The sequence below is a fragment of the Passer montanus genome, unplaced genomic scaffold, assembly GCF_014805655.1.
Source record: "Passer montanus isolate IOZ18808 unplaced genomic scaffold, ASM1480565v1 scaffold54, whole genome shotgun sequence".
Classification (NCBI taxonomy): domain Eukaryota; kingdom Metazoa; phylum Chordata; class Aves; order Passeriformes; family Passeridae; genus Passer; species Passer montanus.
Genome location: NW_024370374.1, coordinates 319,617 through 334,330, shown reverse-complemented (window position 1 = coordinate 334,330; position 14,714 = coordinate 319,617). Strand labels below are relative to the sequence as shown.

The 14,714-nt window shown below is 39.7% G+C and overlaps 1 protein-coding gene across 11 annotated transcripts in view; it reads right to left on the bottom strand.

The window, feature by feature from the left end:
- The window catches only part of NAV2 (neuron navigator 2), a 372,985-nt gene that overhangs the window by 116,025 nt on the left and 242,246 nt on the right, over nucleotides 1–14,714 (bottom strand). For 6 of the 11 annotated variants that reach the window (XM_039724986.1, XM_039724980.1, XM_039724981.1 and 3 more), the window contains exons 5-7: nucleotides 10,183–10,414; nucleotides 8,548–8,616; nucleotides 4,129–4,286 (exon numbers count right to left, since the gene is read on the bottom strand). In XM_039724986.1, the coding sequence (XP_039580920.1) occupies nucleotides 4,129–4,286; nucleotides 8,548–8,616; nucleotides 10,183–10,414 (459 nt within the window). The remainder of the gene's footprint in view (nucleotides 1–4,128; nucleotides 4,287–8,547; nucleotides 8,617–10,182; nucleotides 10,415–14,714) is intronic. The other 5 variants (XM_039724990.1, XM_039724991.1, XM_039724983.1 and 2 more) reach the window with 1 other exon arrangement.

Genomic DNA, 14,714 nt, shown 5'->3' with positions numbered 1-14,714 from the left:
ATAAATGAGGGGAACACACACTTTTCTTATCTCCTGCCCATATAGACACTGCTATGAAAACAGTTATTTATTTCACCTCACTGTCTGAATCTGTAGGCATGTATTCTTGGTTTTTTTCCTTTTTCTGATATCTAAGAGAAAACTGACATCAACCTACCTTCTTTATAAACCTGAGAAAAATAAACATTTCCTTTGATCTCAAGCAGAAATGGGCAAAGTCTGGTAATATAGCTTTTTTCCTACTGATATTTTACTTAACATTCAATCCATGGGAATAGTGTAATTTTTCCCACAGATGTCTACTGCCCTCTGTAGGATTATTTTAAACAAAATATTAGGAACAAAGTAGAAGAAAAAAACAAAAAGAAAGCATGTAAGCAAGTATGTGACAGTACTTATCACACCATCCACATCATGGTGGAGGTGGCTTATTAAGTTGCTGTCTCTTACAGCTTCATAATTTCATTGACTTTATAGATTTGACACAAGTAATAAGCAGAATATTCCCAGCCAACACCATCAGACTTTTGAGATTGCAAAATGCAAACTGAGTGCCTGAAGAACAGTAAAGACAATGGGTGTATGGGGGTGCCCAGAGCTAGTCCAAAATCCCCACCATTTTGCAGAACTGCAGGCTGCTTTCACAGCATGTCTCAAGAGACCCCTACTGTGTGTAAGCAAAACACTGACATAAACTCAGGAGAAAACTTACTGTATCAAAGTCTTTACTGAAGTTGTAGGCTTCAATATAGTTAAGATTCCTTCTACATACTACCTAGGACGCAGTTCTGGTCCTCACTGCCATGGATAAAAAGTAGATTAATGTATTTTAAATTGCATATGCAAATCAAATTTTGGCTGTATTTTATCTGGTGATCCTGTCAGACAATTAGAAAGATATGGTAATGTGGAGCCTCAAAGTAACTACTAACTGCACACAGGCATAGAAATGCAATGCTCATTTGCTTCTCCACATTCATTAGAAAAGTTTCTGATAACTTAGATGAGTTCAGTAGTGACATGGGAAGTGTCTGATGCCTTCCATGCCACGGAAACCTGTGGTGTTCAAGGACATTAAAGGACAAGGAAGTAAACCCAAGCTATTCCTACATAAGCATGGGCTAAGTAATGCTGACAATTCAGAAGATAACTGGCTCCAGTTGTATTGAAGGGATTAAGATGACATAAGAAACCCCAAAACCCACAAGCCTAACTGCTCAATTCCCCACAAAACAAAAATGCAATTAAGACTTCAATGGCATTTAAAAAACAAAAAAGCCTGCAACACCTATTATACACATAAAAATACCCTGTCTGGAATGTAACTGCAATTATAAATGGCTAGTCACTGTGACAATATAAAAAACATACTACAGCACATTATCATTTCATGCTGTGAGGAATGAGGGTGCTGAAATTCCTATGAGTTCAGGTAAATTCCCTATAAAAGCGGAATTTTGCATATAAACTGAGGTTCTAACTCCAAAAAGCAAGTTAAAGCTATCAGGCCCTAACCTCAAAGAAGGTGTCCACAGGACTGAACTAGGTGTCTGAGTGATCATTACTAGAGAACATTTTCTCTTCTGTATATATTGAAAGTGATGTCAGACAGCATGTGGAGACTGAGAAAAAAAATACTGAGGACACAATGTCAGCTGTGGGAAAGGGAGCACCCTCATACACCCATCTCTTTACACGTTCCTTTTAGCTGAGAGAACATGTGCACCTCACGTCAAATACAATTTGCATTTGGAGGGAAAGGCCACAGATTAATAAAAGCTAAAAATTACAACCTACTTTTTGTAAGAAATTATTCAAACATTCAAACACTGAAGGCCACCTTCTATCACAAAGTGAACTATCATGCCAAAAGAGGCTGATTTTTATTTCTCCCATTTCCTTCCTCAAAAACACAACGGAGCAGGTACTGGGTAAAGAGATGAAAACTTACCAAGCCTGGCACAAGCACAGTCATGTAAGTCTCATCTTCTTAGGCAAAACACAGGATATGGGTCATAAAACCTGAATTGTCTTAGCACTTTGACAATAAACTTTGTCTGGCAATGTTACAATTAACTACAAAATAAGCCAAATATTTGTCAGACCAATTGCTTTTGTTTCTCATGGATGCAGACCAGCTTTGTGTCATGATTATACTTTTAAGAAAAGCTCAACTTTACATAAGCTTTTTTTTTTTTTAAAGACCATAATTTATGACTGGAAATTTTGACCAGAGCAAAATTCTGAGTAGTTAATGCAATTTATGTAGATTGTCAGCCTAAGAGCCGGCCCTGTGTCCTTTAGTCATTTGTAATATTTGTAGGAAGCAGTTCATCTCATGTGCTTCTTCATAAATCAGTTCATCTTTCTCAGGAGATTAATTATAGTGAGGAATGAGGGTTCTCAGAAGTGATTGTCTAAAAGCAGTTGATATTTAAGTTAGTTGACAAATTATTGTTATTTATCTGTATGCACAAGGGCTTCTTTCTTTCTTTTTCTTTTCTGAAGACTAAAACCAGTAGCTTACCTTTCTTATTTAGTAATCTTGGTTAACTGAGAAAAGAGCTAAAATAGATGGAAGTCCTCACCTCCATGCAGCATAACATCACACATCCCATATGGAGTAGGGATCATCTAGCCAACAAACCCATGCTGCAGGACAAAACAAATCCCACTCCACCTCTCCTCAATCCACTGCTTATGGGACATGAGCAGAAGAGTATTCACAAGAAGGACGAAGAAAGAGAGTGGGAAGATATTACACAGGAAAAACAAAAAGGTTTCTACTCCTCACACTAAAACCTGTTAGCTTGTTCTTTGAACTGAAAGCCAGACCTAATTCAGATTTAGAGACAACTATTACATGCTGATGTTACAGTTAAATCATTACTGTTTACACACTGTACCTTCTAAAAGAGTACACACTGATTTACCAAGGTAGAATATTGCTAAATTATTAGATTATTATGCCGATACATTAATCTGTAACATAATTATATTAGACAGAGGTTAATTTTATTTTTCTGTTATACAAAATATGATCAGGATGTTCCAGAATGTCCCTGGAGAATGCTGAGGGTCTCTGCTGCCACCATAATTTTTTTGGGGCAACATTCCAAAACCTACTGATACAGTCCTTGGACAACAATTTCCAGAGAAGGGAGAGCAGTTTCCTGGAAAGAACCAAGCATGAGAACTACAGAGAAGCTGACCCAGACCAGTGCTTTTCCCTGGAGCAAAATGCTCATTACAGTTATCAGAACCTCCGCACAGCCAGCAAGGAGACTTGAGCCTGAAGGCTGCCGCTGTCAAGTGAGTGCAAGGAGCCTCTGCTGAGGCCCAGTGCTGGCCTCTCTTTGTCAGCAGAATGACTTTGGGAATGTGGGATTTGCTGCCAGCCCATGCCTAGGCTGGAGAGATGCGCTTAGTTCTCACCAGCCACAGCCCCCCAGCCCCGCTCTGAGCTACAGACTGAGGCTAATGAATGCTGGCAGATCACTACATTAGTGAATGGACACAAAGTCAGTAAATGTCATTCAAAAAAGCTCTGCTTCACACACAGCATGGCTCTGAGTGCTCCTGATGTGCTGCCACAGACATAATTTCACTGCAACATTTATAAAACATAACATATTCCTGCCTTCACGCACAACACTAGATGATTCCTGAAATTAGACTGGAATTGTAATTTTGTATCTTACAGGATAGTCTACAATAGTGATGGAAATGAAAGCAAATTGTACTATTTATCATATAAAAACTTTGCAGAAATCTTTAGTGGTCATTTTTCATTCTTGTCAAACTACTCATCAAAATGCCTTGTTTTACGATTAATTCGTTCCCCCTTATCTGTGCTTGAAGCAAATGAAAAAACATGGTTCACCAGTGCCAAGAATTTTTAAAGTTATTTTTTGGGTGCACCTTCAGGCCAGCAAGTCACAACTTCAGCTATATTAACCGAGGACTATACTTTTTTTCAAGAAGAGACAGCTGGCTTTTGGATTATAGATGTCATGTTTACAACACACAGCTTCGAGACAGTCTTACAACTTCTGGAGATTAACAGAAAATCCAATTTCCTCTGAATGAAGCCACTATTAAGAAAAATTCAAATTATTAATTGCTTACCTTTGTCACTGCTGCTTGTTGGGGTTGGAGGGAGAAGCCCAGGCTTAGATTTGTCATAGTTGTTAAAGCTCTGGCTGCGTCGGTTGTTGGCACTGATGGAACCACGAGCTTTGGCCTCGCTGCCTGCAGCGGACACCCTCATGGTGGGACCTGGAAGTCTGGTGGAAGAATTTACAACATGTTTAAACATGGGTAAAAAGCACTCTGGGCAAGAAACTTTCAGCTGATGCTTTGGTGTGTATGTTCAGAATGGCTCTGGGACTGTGAATAAGGGACAGTGACTGACCTGGATTTTGGTAAAAAAGACCAAACAAAACAGGCAGGCAGGTGAGATTTCATCAAGTGCCAGAAGACATGGATGATAGACTGGCAAATGATGGGGGTTTTTTATCCTTTAAACTGTACAGTTCTCACTTCCCTGAACATGGTTTAAAGTTGTTTTCCCCTTCCACTATAAATGATAAACTCTTCCAAGGAGGGGAGTGATAATTTCTACATTGTAACCAAATGCCAGGACACATTGATACTTACATAAAGAATGACTATTTCACCTTTTTTTTGTGTGTGTGTATGTCTTCCTACCTGTCTGACATCTTTTTTTTGGCATCCTCCTACCCGTCTAACTTAATGAAGGCTGTTTCTACAGAGGAAGTCTTCTTGTTGCACTGTCTTCTACAGCCATGGACTGGGTAAAAGGTGGTAACTCTTTAGCAGCAGCTGGGGAAAAGTAGTGGGTAGGTGTCCTGTGCTGACGATGCCTTAGGTTCTAGCTTTTATATTTTTCAGATTCTGTACTGCTTTAGTGTGTAGTTGTGAGCTTCATATTAAGGGATGGTAAGCTCTCTTCACAGAGTAGCTAGACAAAATAATTCCTTTTCTAGCTTGGAACCAAGAACAACTGATCCAAATTTCAGGCCCAAGAGCATATACAGTGTGGACTGAAGAGAGTAAAACAAGAAGGATGGGACTTCATAACCTAAAGCTGTAATTGGACAATTCAACTCCAATATGCAAATGGATCAGAACTTATAAAAGTGAGAAACCCCATGACTGGTTTTTCATGTTGTGAACATTTTGGTTCATCTTGGGTCTAGCACTGGCTGGGCTCTTCTGCTGCCTAAGGTGTATCCATTAAGGCCTTCTAATAAATCCCTACTTTAGCTCTGTCTAGTCTCTGTTCTAGGTCAGCCTTCACAAGACATCACTGAAGAGAAGCCTCTCTGCATAGAGTCATTGGGTTGGAAAATACATATAAGATGGAGTTCAGCCATAAGCATAACACTTCCAAGTCCACCACTAAACCATGTCCTGAAGAGCCACATCTACACATCTTTTTAAACATCTCAAGGAATCCTTCACTTCCCTGGGCAGTCTGTTCTAATAGTGTTCTAATGGGACACCATGCATAAGCCGAAAATAAAAGTATCAACAGCACAAGTATAGGCTCATAAGGGTCTTTCTACTTCCGTAAGAACAAATCAAAGGATCATCTTAGATGAAAAGTGTATGTCAAACAAGCTGCAGTCTGAATTGTTTTAAACCAGAAAAAAACCCCTGAGGCAAAATTAACAGTCATTTGCCATAAGTCTGGTGAATCAGAAATAGTTGCAGGTAAATTCAGGGGAGGAATACCACTGGCAAAAGGTTAAGACTGAGGCATTACTGTTCTTAAACCAGATTGCCGGACACTTCATCACATGCTGGCCACATAAAGGCTATCCTTATTTCAGAAATAACAATGAGATGGAACTTGGCAGCCTTTTCCCTTCTAGAGAAGCACATCACATCTCTGCCCTGACAGCTGCAAAGCTCAAGAGCCAAGCCCAGCAAGACTTCAACCTGATTTCATTATTTGGACCTATATAAACCACCTATAAAGCTTCAGCACCCTCTCCTAGAGTAACCACATTATCAGTGAGCTGGTATTAGCCTCTGGTTTAAACTGGACATCTGCCTCTTCCAGCCTGTACTTACCAGATGAATCTGATTAACTAGGGAAAAAATGTAGTTATTCTGGAATAAATAAACAAACTTTTATGCTTTTCAGGCAAAAAAGGAAGGTGAAAGACTTCTCTAAAAAGCCTGACAGAATCAGGAAAGCCACCAGCATCACATCTCAGAACACTCCAAAGCCAACATTCACACACAGAATCTTTTTAAAGCTTCTTCATGTAAAATACAAAAATCTATTCAAATAACTTGTGTCAATAATAAAGTAAAAGGAAGAACTCCCAGTTGTCAGAGGGAGTGTGGATCCAACTGGCCAAATCACCATTGTACCTCTGAGAGAAGGAAGAGAAGCCAGGAAGGAACCTGGCAGGGCTTCCTAAATAAACTGATTTATCCAGGACTAGTGAAGAAATAGAAGATATGAAAAGAAGCATGGAGAAAAAGCCAAAATGTCAGCAGCTGCATGCACATGCTTTCAAAGCTCAAAAGAGTCTATAAGACATGAGGGCATCATTCAAATACAAACCCAAAAATTAATTTGCAAGCTCAAATCACCACAGATTCAGTACAGCACGTCGTGGTTCTGAGGTTGACTTTTAGACCAGTCTCTCAAATTATACAGCTTTTTCCAGCACTGGGGGGTGCTAAAAAGTTGTCCATACTCATCATTGCAGCAAAGGGTCCATGAGAAAACCCCAGAGGGTCTTCATCCACTGCAGAGGAGACCACAGGGGAAGAAGCTGAGGGCAACCAGTGACAAATAAAACTTTTTGAGAAAGTCACCAAGACAAGGAAATTTAAAAAAAGTTCATTTTGTTTGACAGGAAACTAGCTAGGTTTTCTACAAGGCACCTAGCCCAAAGCTGCTACCCAGTTTTGAAACATTGCGTACGGGGCACCCACCCCAGGATGGCTACAAGGGCCCCAGTATGGGAGGGGAGTTTTCCAGCAGCAGGGAAGGGACAATCTTCCTGTAGTGATGCATAAGAAAAGGCTCCCCACACACATCCACACAGGTCTTGCAAAGCTGTCACATTTTAAAGTAAACAAAGGTCCTCAAACTACGTGATCACTTAAGAAGTTACAAGTTTTCCACTGAGTCAGTACTGTCACTGCCAATAAAAACACACCAAGAATAAAACACCTACATGTCAAAAGACTCTCGAAGATATCCTTTCTCTTAAGACTTTTTTCCCCCTCTGTAGTTTAACTAACTGGTTTTAAGACCCTTCTTTTTGGTATTAGTTCAAGATACTTCACAGCGGTGTCTGTGAAATCTAAGGAAAAAATCAGGTTCAGGGAGACACTTCTGGGTTCTTGCAATTTAGAGAGAAGATACTGAGCTTGTATAACACACTCTTTTACTACTCTTCAGCACCTCTGTTAAGCAAATATGAGCTGTCAAGCCATAATTAAGATCAAGGAAGAACATGAAATGTGGAACTATTTAAGAGGGATTATTCTGCAGAGATTCACTGTTAGCATAAGCATAATAAGAACTAAGATGTGGGAAATAAATCTAAATTATACAGCAGAAAAAAAATCTATACAAACTGAATAAAGATCATAAGCTATAGTACAAAATCTTAGCAAAAACTGTATGGTATAATTTACCAATGTAAAACTATATTCTAGTCAAACATTTATATATAATAGCAAAATAACAATATTATTACCCAGATTAATAACCACAGCAAGCCTTAGGATCACTGAGATGAGATGGACAGATGAACTGGCATGCAAATCATGCTGGGATCCAGGGAGAAAAGTGCCTCTGATTCACTTCCAGGGAGGTCACAGGTGAGAACACTGGGGAGTGCAGGGGCTCTGATCAGCAAGAGCCACACAGTGCTGTTGGGGGGTCACAGCATGCAGGTGACACTCTCCTCAACAGCTGAGCCACTGGCCTGATGAAGCTCAGATGAGGGATGGGACTGAATGATCTTTAAGGTAATTTCCAATCCAAAACATTCTATGATTCTATGATTTCAATAATGCAGGTCAAAATATAATTAATACAGCAAGGTGAGAACTCCCAGAACCATGTTTTGTTCTCAAAAGCAAAAGCTCCTAAGAACAAAAAATCAAATTATTTCCTTGAGGGCCAAAATGCATTCCACAGTTTAAAAAAAAAACAACAAAAAACAAAAACAAAAACCCAAAAACCCACCACCACCAAACAGAAAAAACAACAACAACAAAAAAAAAACCAACCCCAAACAAACAAACAAAAAAACCAAAAAAGCCCCCACAAACAAACAAAACCACAAAAAAAACCAAAAAAACCCCCCAAAGAAACAAACAAAAAAAAAAACCTAAGAAAAAAAATTAAATCCATCTACAACTTTCCCATTTCAGCCATTTGTAAAGGTCTAGTTACAAACTGTTTTTGACAGGAACCCTAAACATGCACCCAGAAATATTGCAAAAGGATTATTCATGCTTTGCAGAAGATGAAGAAATGCTAACCTAGAAGACCTTTTCTGACCAAGAGTGAATCGGATGATTTTGCTTTGAGATGAGTCCCTGGGAGATGCACTGTGACGGGAAAGAAAAAGCGGAAGAGAACATTGAACAAAGAAACTTTTCGGGGTTTTTTTTTAAAGCCACTAAACTTAGTAACTGATTTTAGGGAAAAAATAGGGTTTTTTATGAATCTCACAAGAACATAAAGCTTCTTGACCAAGTATGACTTCTGGTCAAAACCACTACAGTCTGAAATTAATTTTTACAGAGTAATGAACATGCAAATCTGCATGCAACCCCCAACTCTAGTCCTCTTTTCTTTCTCACTCCTTTATTATATATATTTTCTGTAGAATCTGAGCAATTTGACTTTAGTACATATTAAGAAAACATGACCTTGAAGATCTTCAGGATATACATATTTTTCAATTATTTGAAACCCACCCCAATCTATACAATGGACTGGAAACAGCAAAACAGTGTCAAAAATCTCTGCATGTTTGACAGAAAACTTGCAGAAATCTCTTCAAACACATCTTTATTTTACGGTAATTATGTTTTTCAACTATACAAAACTATTGTTTACACCCAAATGAGCATAATTTGTGAAGAAAGACGTAAAAGCCAAACCCAAATAACCTCTGAGCAGTCCCACTTGGAAGGCTTCAGTTAAACTGTTTATATCCCTCATAAGGCAGCACTTAAGCCAGCGTTCACCTCAAGGTGTGTTAACAAGCAAGCCTCAGTGTGAGATTTGTAAGAACAAGAAACCTTCATACTTTACTAATTGTGCAAATATGATTTCTGCTTTTAATTCTCTTTCTTATCCCCACTAAACCCTCCCTGTTTTAGCAGTGCAAGGGTCAGACCAGTAGAAGGCTGCACGTGCATTTACTGTGGTACTGCCTCAGAAGACTGCTTTTATTCCAACCTGGGCAGAGCACTCCTAGCATTAAAGACATTCAAGGAACAAAACCCCTTTCTATTCAGCTGTACTCTGATCTAGGAGTGCCAACAAACACCAATGATGAAAATTATTTTTCATGTAAAGCCAGCAGCATATTATTTTTGACCAAAAAGCGTAAATTTGATTTTGATTGCCACCAGGCGTTATGAGATCTATTTCTTTTACCACTGGCAGAGTAACCCTTCCCCACAGTGGAAGGTAACCCTTCCATTTCTTAGTAAGGACTGAAACTCTTGTAATCTGAGAACTGAAGTTGGTTTTCATATGCCTAAAATGTATGTTTTCTAAAGGAAACAATGTGCATGCTTTGTGAGTAGAAAGAAGCAAAAGGAATAGTGAGAAAAACATCCTTTTACAATCCTATGGTTACTTGGTCCAGCAGGGATGCTACACCCATTGGGCTGCATATTTCCAGCACTGAGAACCTATTTAAACACACGTGTTTTGATTCCCAAACGCTTAATATCAATTGCTACCCTGCATTCCATTATCAACACGCTTTATTCTAGAGCAGAACTAAAGAAAGGAGTTTCTTTGGCTTTTCAAGACCTGCAATGATAAGCAAAAAAAAAAAAAAAGAAAAAAAAAAAAAAAAAAAAAAAAAAAAGGCAAAAAAAAAAAAAGAGATAAATGAAAAAAACCCCAACTTCCCAACTTTAAGATTTCCCCACCTGGACTGCATTTCTGGTTGTGCTTTAAACTGATGTTGCACAGCTTGTGGGGGCTGTTGGCACGGAGTGTGGAGCGAGGCTGGCACCTGCTGCTGCGGGACTCCCACCTGGCACTGGGATGGAGGCACTGCTTGCTGGGATGGATGGTGCTGGGGCTGCTGCTGCTGCTGCTTGTACCGAGACAGGCTGAAGAACAGGCCCAGGATGGCCTTTAGATTCCCATTCCTGATTTCTGTAAGGCAAAGTGGAGAAGTCATTCGTCAGCCTCAGTGGGTGTTTTCTCTCCGACAGTGTAGCAGGTCAGCCACTGCATCCCCAGAACATGGTCTGAACTGAGCCCCTTTGGGATATCCTTTAGGATAAGTTTCATTCTGCACATCTAATTGGCATTACAGTTGATTGCCAGTGAGCACCAACCACAAATAAATAACTCATCTCTCCCCTGCAGTGACTGAGCAACATCTCTCTCACATTTCCGCTGCAGTCTGTGTTAATGCCAGTGTGCTTAAAAAGCAAGTCCCTTTTAATCTTGCCTTTAAACTAAAGTAGCTAAAAACCCCAAAACAGAACCGCCACAACAACAACAACTGTATTAATGACAGCACGCTGTAAATGATTTCTCAGTCCTAAACTTGCACAAGGAGGAAACTACTCCGTTCTCACATATATTTCTGGATTTTCAGACTAATCTAAGAAAATTAAGAAAATTTGACGCAAGTTTTGCACTAGAAAATATGGTTATTGGTTGACATAGCTGTATTCAAACACAATTACCAGCTTTGATATGATCACAAGCTGGTAAGGGACAGGCAACCAATGTACCTAAAGAGAGCTTGACAGTCAGTGTATAAGTTTTCAATTCCTGAATGTCATCCTGCTCTTCTATGCAATATCAAAAGGAAAAATGTAAAAGCAAATAGAAATACTAAGATGAAGAGGTGTATCAGACCATGCACTTAACCACTGTATCATAATTAATATGCCAGAGGGCAAATTCTTCCTTGCAGACAACCTTAATGTGCTGTGATTTAATTATTTAGCATGTTTCATTTCCTAAATTTAAAAAGCTAATTGACAAAGCTACATCAAACAGCTGAACTTCTGCCTGTGTTGTACAGATCATTTGAACTGAAAGCTGACTGTTGCCCTGTGAGAAAGTAAGAAGAAAAGGACACGTGGTAAGACAGTGGCCAAGCACAAAGGAAAGAACCAGAATTTTCACTTGTTTCCAGTTCCGGCTGAAAGGTTGCTTTGAGTTTGTGATGGACCACACTCCATCCTTTACTCCCTCTCTCAGCCACATTTCTGCTCACATCTTTGCTGTGTAAACAAGCTTCTGCTCCTAATCCTAAGCACTTTACCCAGCAGATCTGAGGCTCTAAGTTTAAAACTGTTCTTTCCCATTCTGTACCAGCTTCCAGCTCTGGTCTCCTTGTCTACCTGCACCTCAGTTTACTTTCCCTTCCCAGCCAGTAATATAATTTACTTTCTTGCTGAAATTTGTCTCAAAGCATGCCCATGTCTTCAGAGAACATTAGCCCGCCTCTAAATGGCCCTGGTCATCATCCAGACCCAGGATATTCCTTTCCTCTCATACTTCTTGACTCAGTTTCCCTAGCCATTTTTTCTTCCCTGCAGCCTAGCCCCTCCAACACTGCTCTCTGCCACCACTGACACTCCAATCCCTTGTTTAAAGGATTATCACTCCCAGGGCCCTTCAGCAGCCATTTTCAGTCTTCCTTTGTTTTCTCAGCCAATTTTAGTCTCTTCCTGAACAGTAGGGTCCCAATTAATCCTGCCTGTTTCCCCTTTTCCCAGCCCACTCCTGCTCCCATGCAGTGCCATGGAAAAACCCAGCATTCTCCCACTTCACCAGGCAGGTTCCTTCTCTAATCTGCAGGTTCTCTTCAATAATCTGTGTTTAGCTTAGGAGGACAGGGATGGAAGTGGAACAGACACAAAATACAGCAGAACACAGTAAAAAGGATTTCCTTATCTCCATCTTTCCTTATCTCTCAAATAACTCAAAATACTCATGGCAACTGTAAGGAAAGTAGCATCTAATCACAGATTGAAGCACAACTAAACAGATCCAGAGGCACTGGGAAGCTTAACTGCACAAATACATTCAAAGGTAAAAGAAATTATCATGGACCTGCTTGTTAAAATTTAGCAAAGCTATATGCAAATTGAAACTGATTTCTATGTGAAGTGAGAGACAATTATAACAACAACCCACCTATGACAAGTTGCTGCCTGTTTTCTACTGCATTTATCAGAAGGGCAACCTGCTTTTGAACAAATAATCAAAAGAAGAACACTTTTAATGAGTTAAAGTAGTCTCTTCCACTCTGGATTTGAAAAAAACCCACATTTAAAATCAGACTTTCAGCGCCACTTCTGTTTCTTTTATCTTAAAAACTGAGGTAATTCTGGCAGTTTTACCTTGCACTTCATACAAAAAGGAGTATTTCAAAGACTGCTTCAGCCTCACTGCACTCTTCCCACGAGCAGAGTCTAAAATACTTCCTGCTTCAAGCCCTCTCCAGCCCATGGTCAGCTCCACTATATTGACTTAGATAAGGATAAAAGTATCCACCCAGCCATTCTAAATGTGGAGCCAAAAATTACTGTCCTGGATACTGGAAACAAACACTCCAGACACCTGAAACTGGAATTTGGTTTTCATAGGAAACCTCACAAATCCACTCCTCGGAGATTTCCATCCTGGGATATTCCTGATGGTGCTTGTTTCCCCCACATCACTGCTCCAGGATGTGTTCAGCTGATCATTATCCAGCTCATCTGTTATCCAAAAGATCTGCAGCTGCTTATATGTGATATCAGTTTGAGTTTCTAATGCACATTCATGCCCTCCGATATCTTCAATATCTTGAGAGCAAGGAGATATTGAGTGCAAGCTTCTCTGGCCAGCTGCAATTTCAGGAATCTAAAACAAGTCTAAGGGCAGGGGTATAGAAAGACAGTTCAAGGAATGAACAATAAAAATTTGCAGCAAGAAGTTAAAAGAGATCTCCAGCTCTCCATAGTTTTCTTCAGTAATGAGAAATGGAGATTTTAGGCTTTTAAGAATCTTTGATAAGATTTTTAAGAATCTTTTTGCCCTCATGTTTCCTGGGAAGGGGAGCCTCTAGCACAGCATGGTCATCATCAGTGATTGCAGATCCTCAGCATCTCCAATGCATAAATCCATCAAAATAGACTCTGTGTCAGTGACATGCACATATCAAAGCAGGATTTTTCAACACTGGAAAGATATACATGTGCAGTCCCAAATTATTTCAACATTTAAGAGTCATCCAAATTCCAGTTTTCAATCATTAACTTTCCTCCACACTGAAGCTTCACTGTTGAAAAATACGTGCTCTTACCAAACCCAGGAGACTTCGGTGATTACTCCCATTTGGAAGCAATCACAACCTTTTCCTTCCTCTTAGATGAGGATCTGCCAGTGAAGTAAATAAAGTTATTTGCAGTTGACCTAGCAGGTCTTGCAACTTGCACAGAAACACTGGCTTGTCTGGTAACAACATTCCTCACTTTAAATGGCTCTGTGTTCCTCAACACAGTGCCGGAGCAACTAGAAAGAGAAACTCACTTTACTGTTGCATTCAAATTATTTTATAAAAATATATTCAATCCCTCCCCCTCTCTCGTTGTCACTTTCTTCCTTCAATGTTAGTGGTGGAGCCAGTAAATGCTCTCATTCATAGGGTGGCAGCAAACATTATTGGTCCCTTCTTAGCTTCCATGTGATTTAATACACTAATTCCTAGATAGTATAAAAGAATGGCAGAAATCCTGAATCAGCAAAGCCATGGGATAACATGTGTCCTGCTGGGCCTGACTTGTGACTTGGCAGGAGAGCCATGAGCATTAATCATGCTGTCCCTTCCCCAGCGTGAGCAACACCATGCTGCCAGCTCGGTACACCCAGGCAGTTTTCTCATCATGGACCTGCTATTTCACTTAGATTTTACCTTCTAGTGAGACAGGTAAATAACGTGACATGTATTTTTACAGTATTTCCATGTTAAGATCAAAATTGGCCTTTACAATTGACTCAGATTTTCTTTTTAATAATTTCCCTGCAAACAAATTTTCTGCTGTTTGAAGTTTTAGCTCATGCTTTCTTTTCTTGACATGAGAATCCTTCTGATTATAACTGAGCAATTGAGGCATGTAATGCTGGCAGCACTCAGGTGGACCATAGTAAAGCTTCTCTTTGGAGGAAAATATTTGTTATTGCTGTTCTAATCCAGCCTAAGAATACACCTAACATTTAGCCTCCTCTTCTGCTAGCTGTGGTATACTCAGGTTAACACTAAATATCTGCTATTTTGCTGCAGCCTCCTCCTCCAAACTAAGTTTGTGAAGAGGCTCAGTCATCAAACATAACTTTGAAGTCTCACCTGATGCCACACATTCAATTATTTGTTCTGCAAAGCACTGATGGAGATGTCATATCATATATTCAGCTACTGAACCCAACTGCTTTTCCAGCATATTTA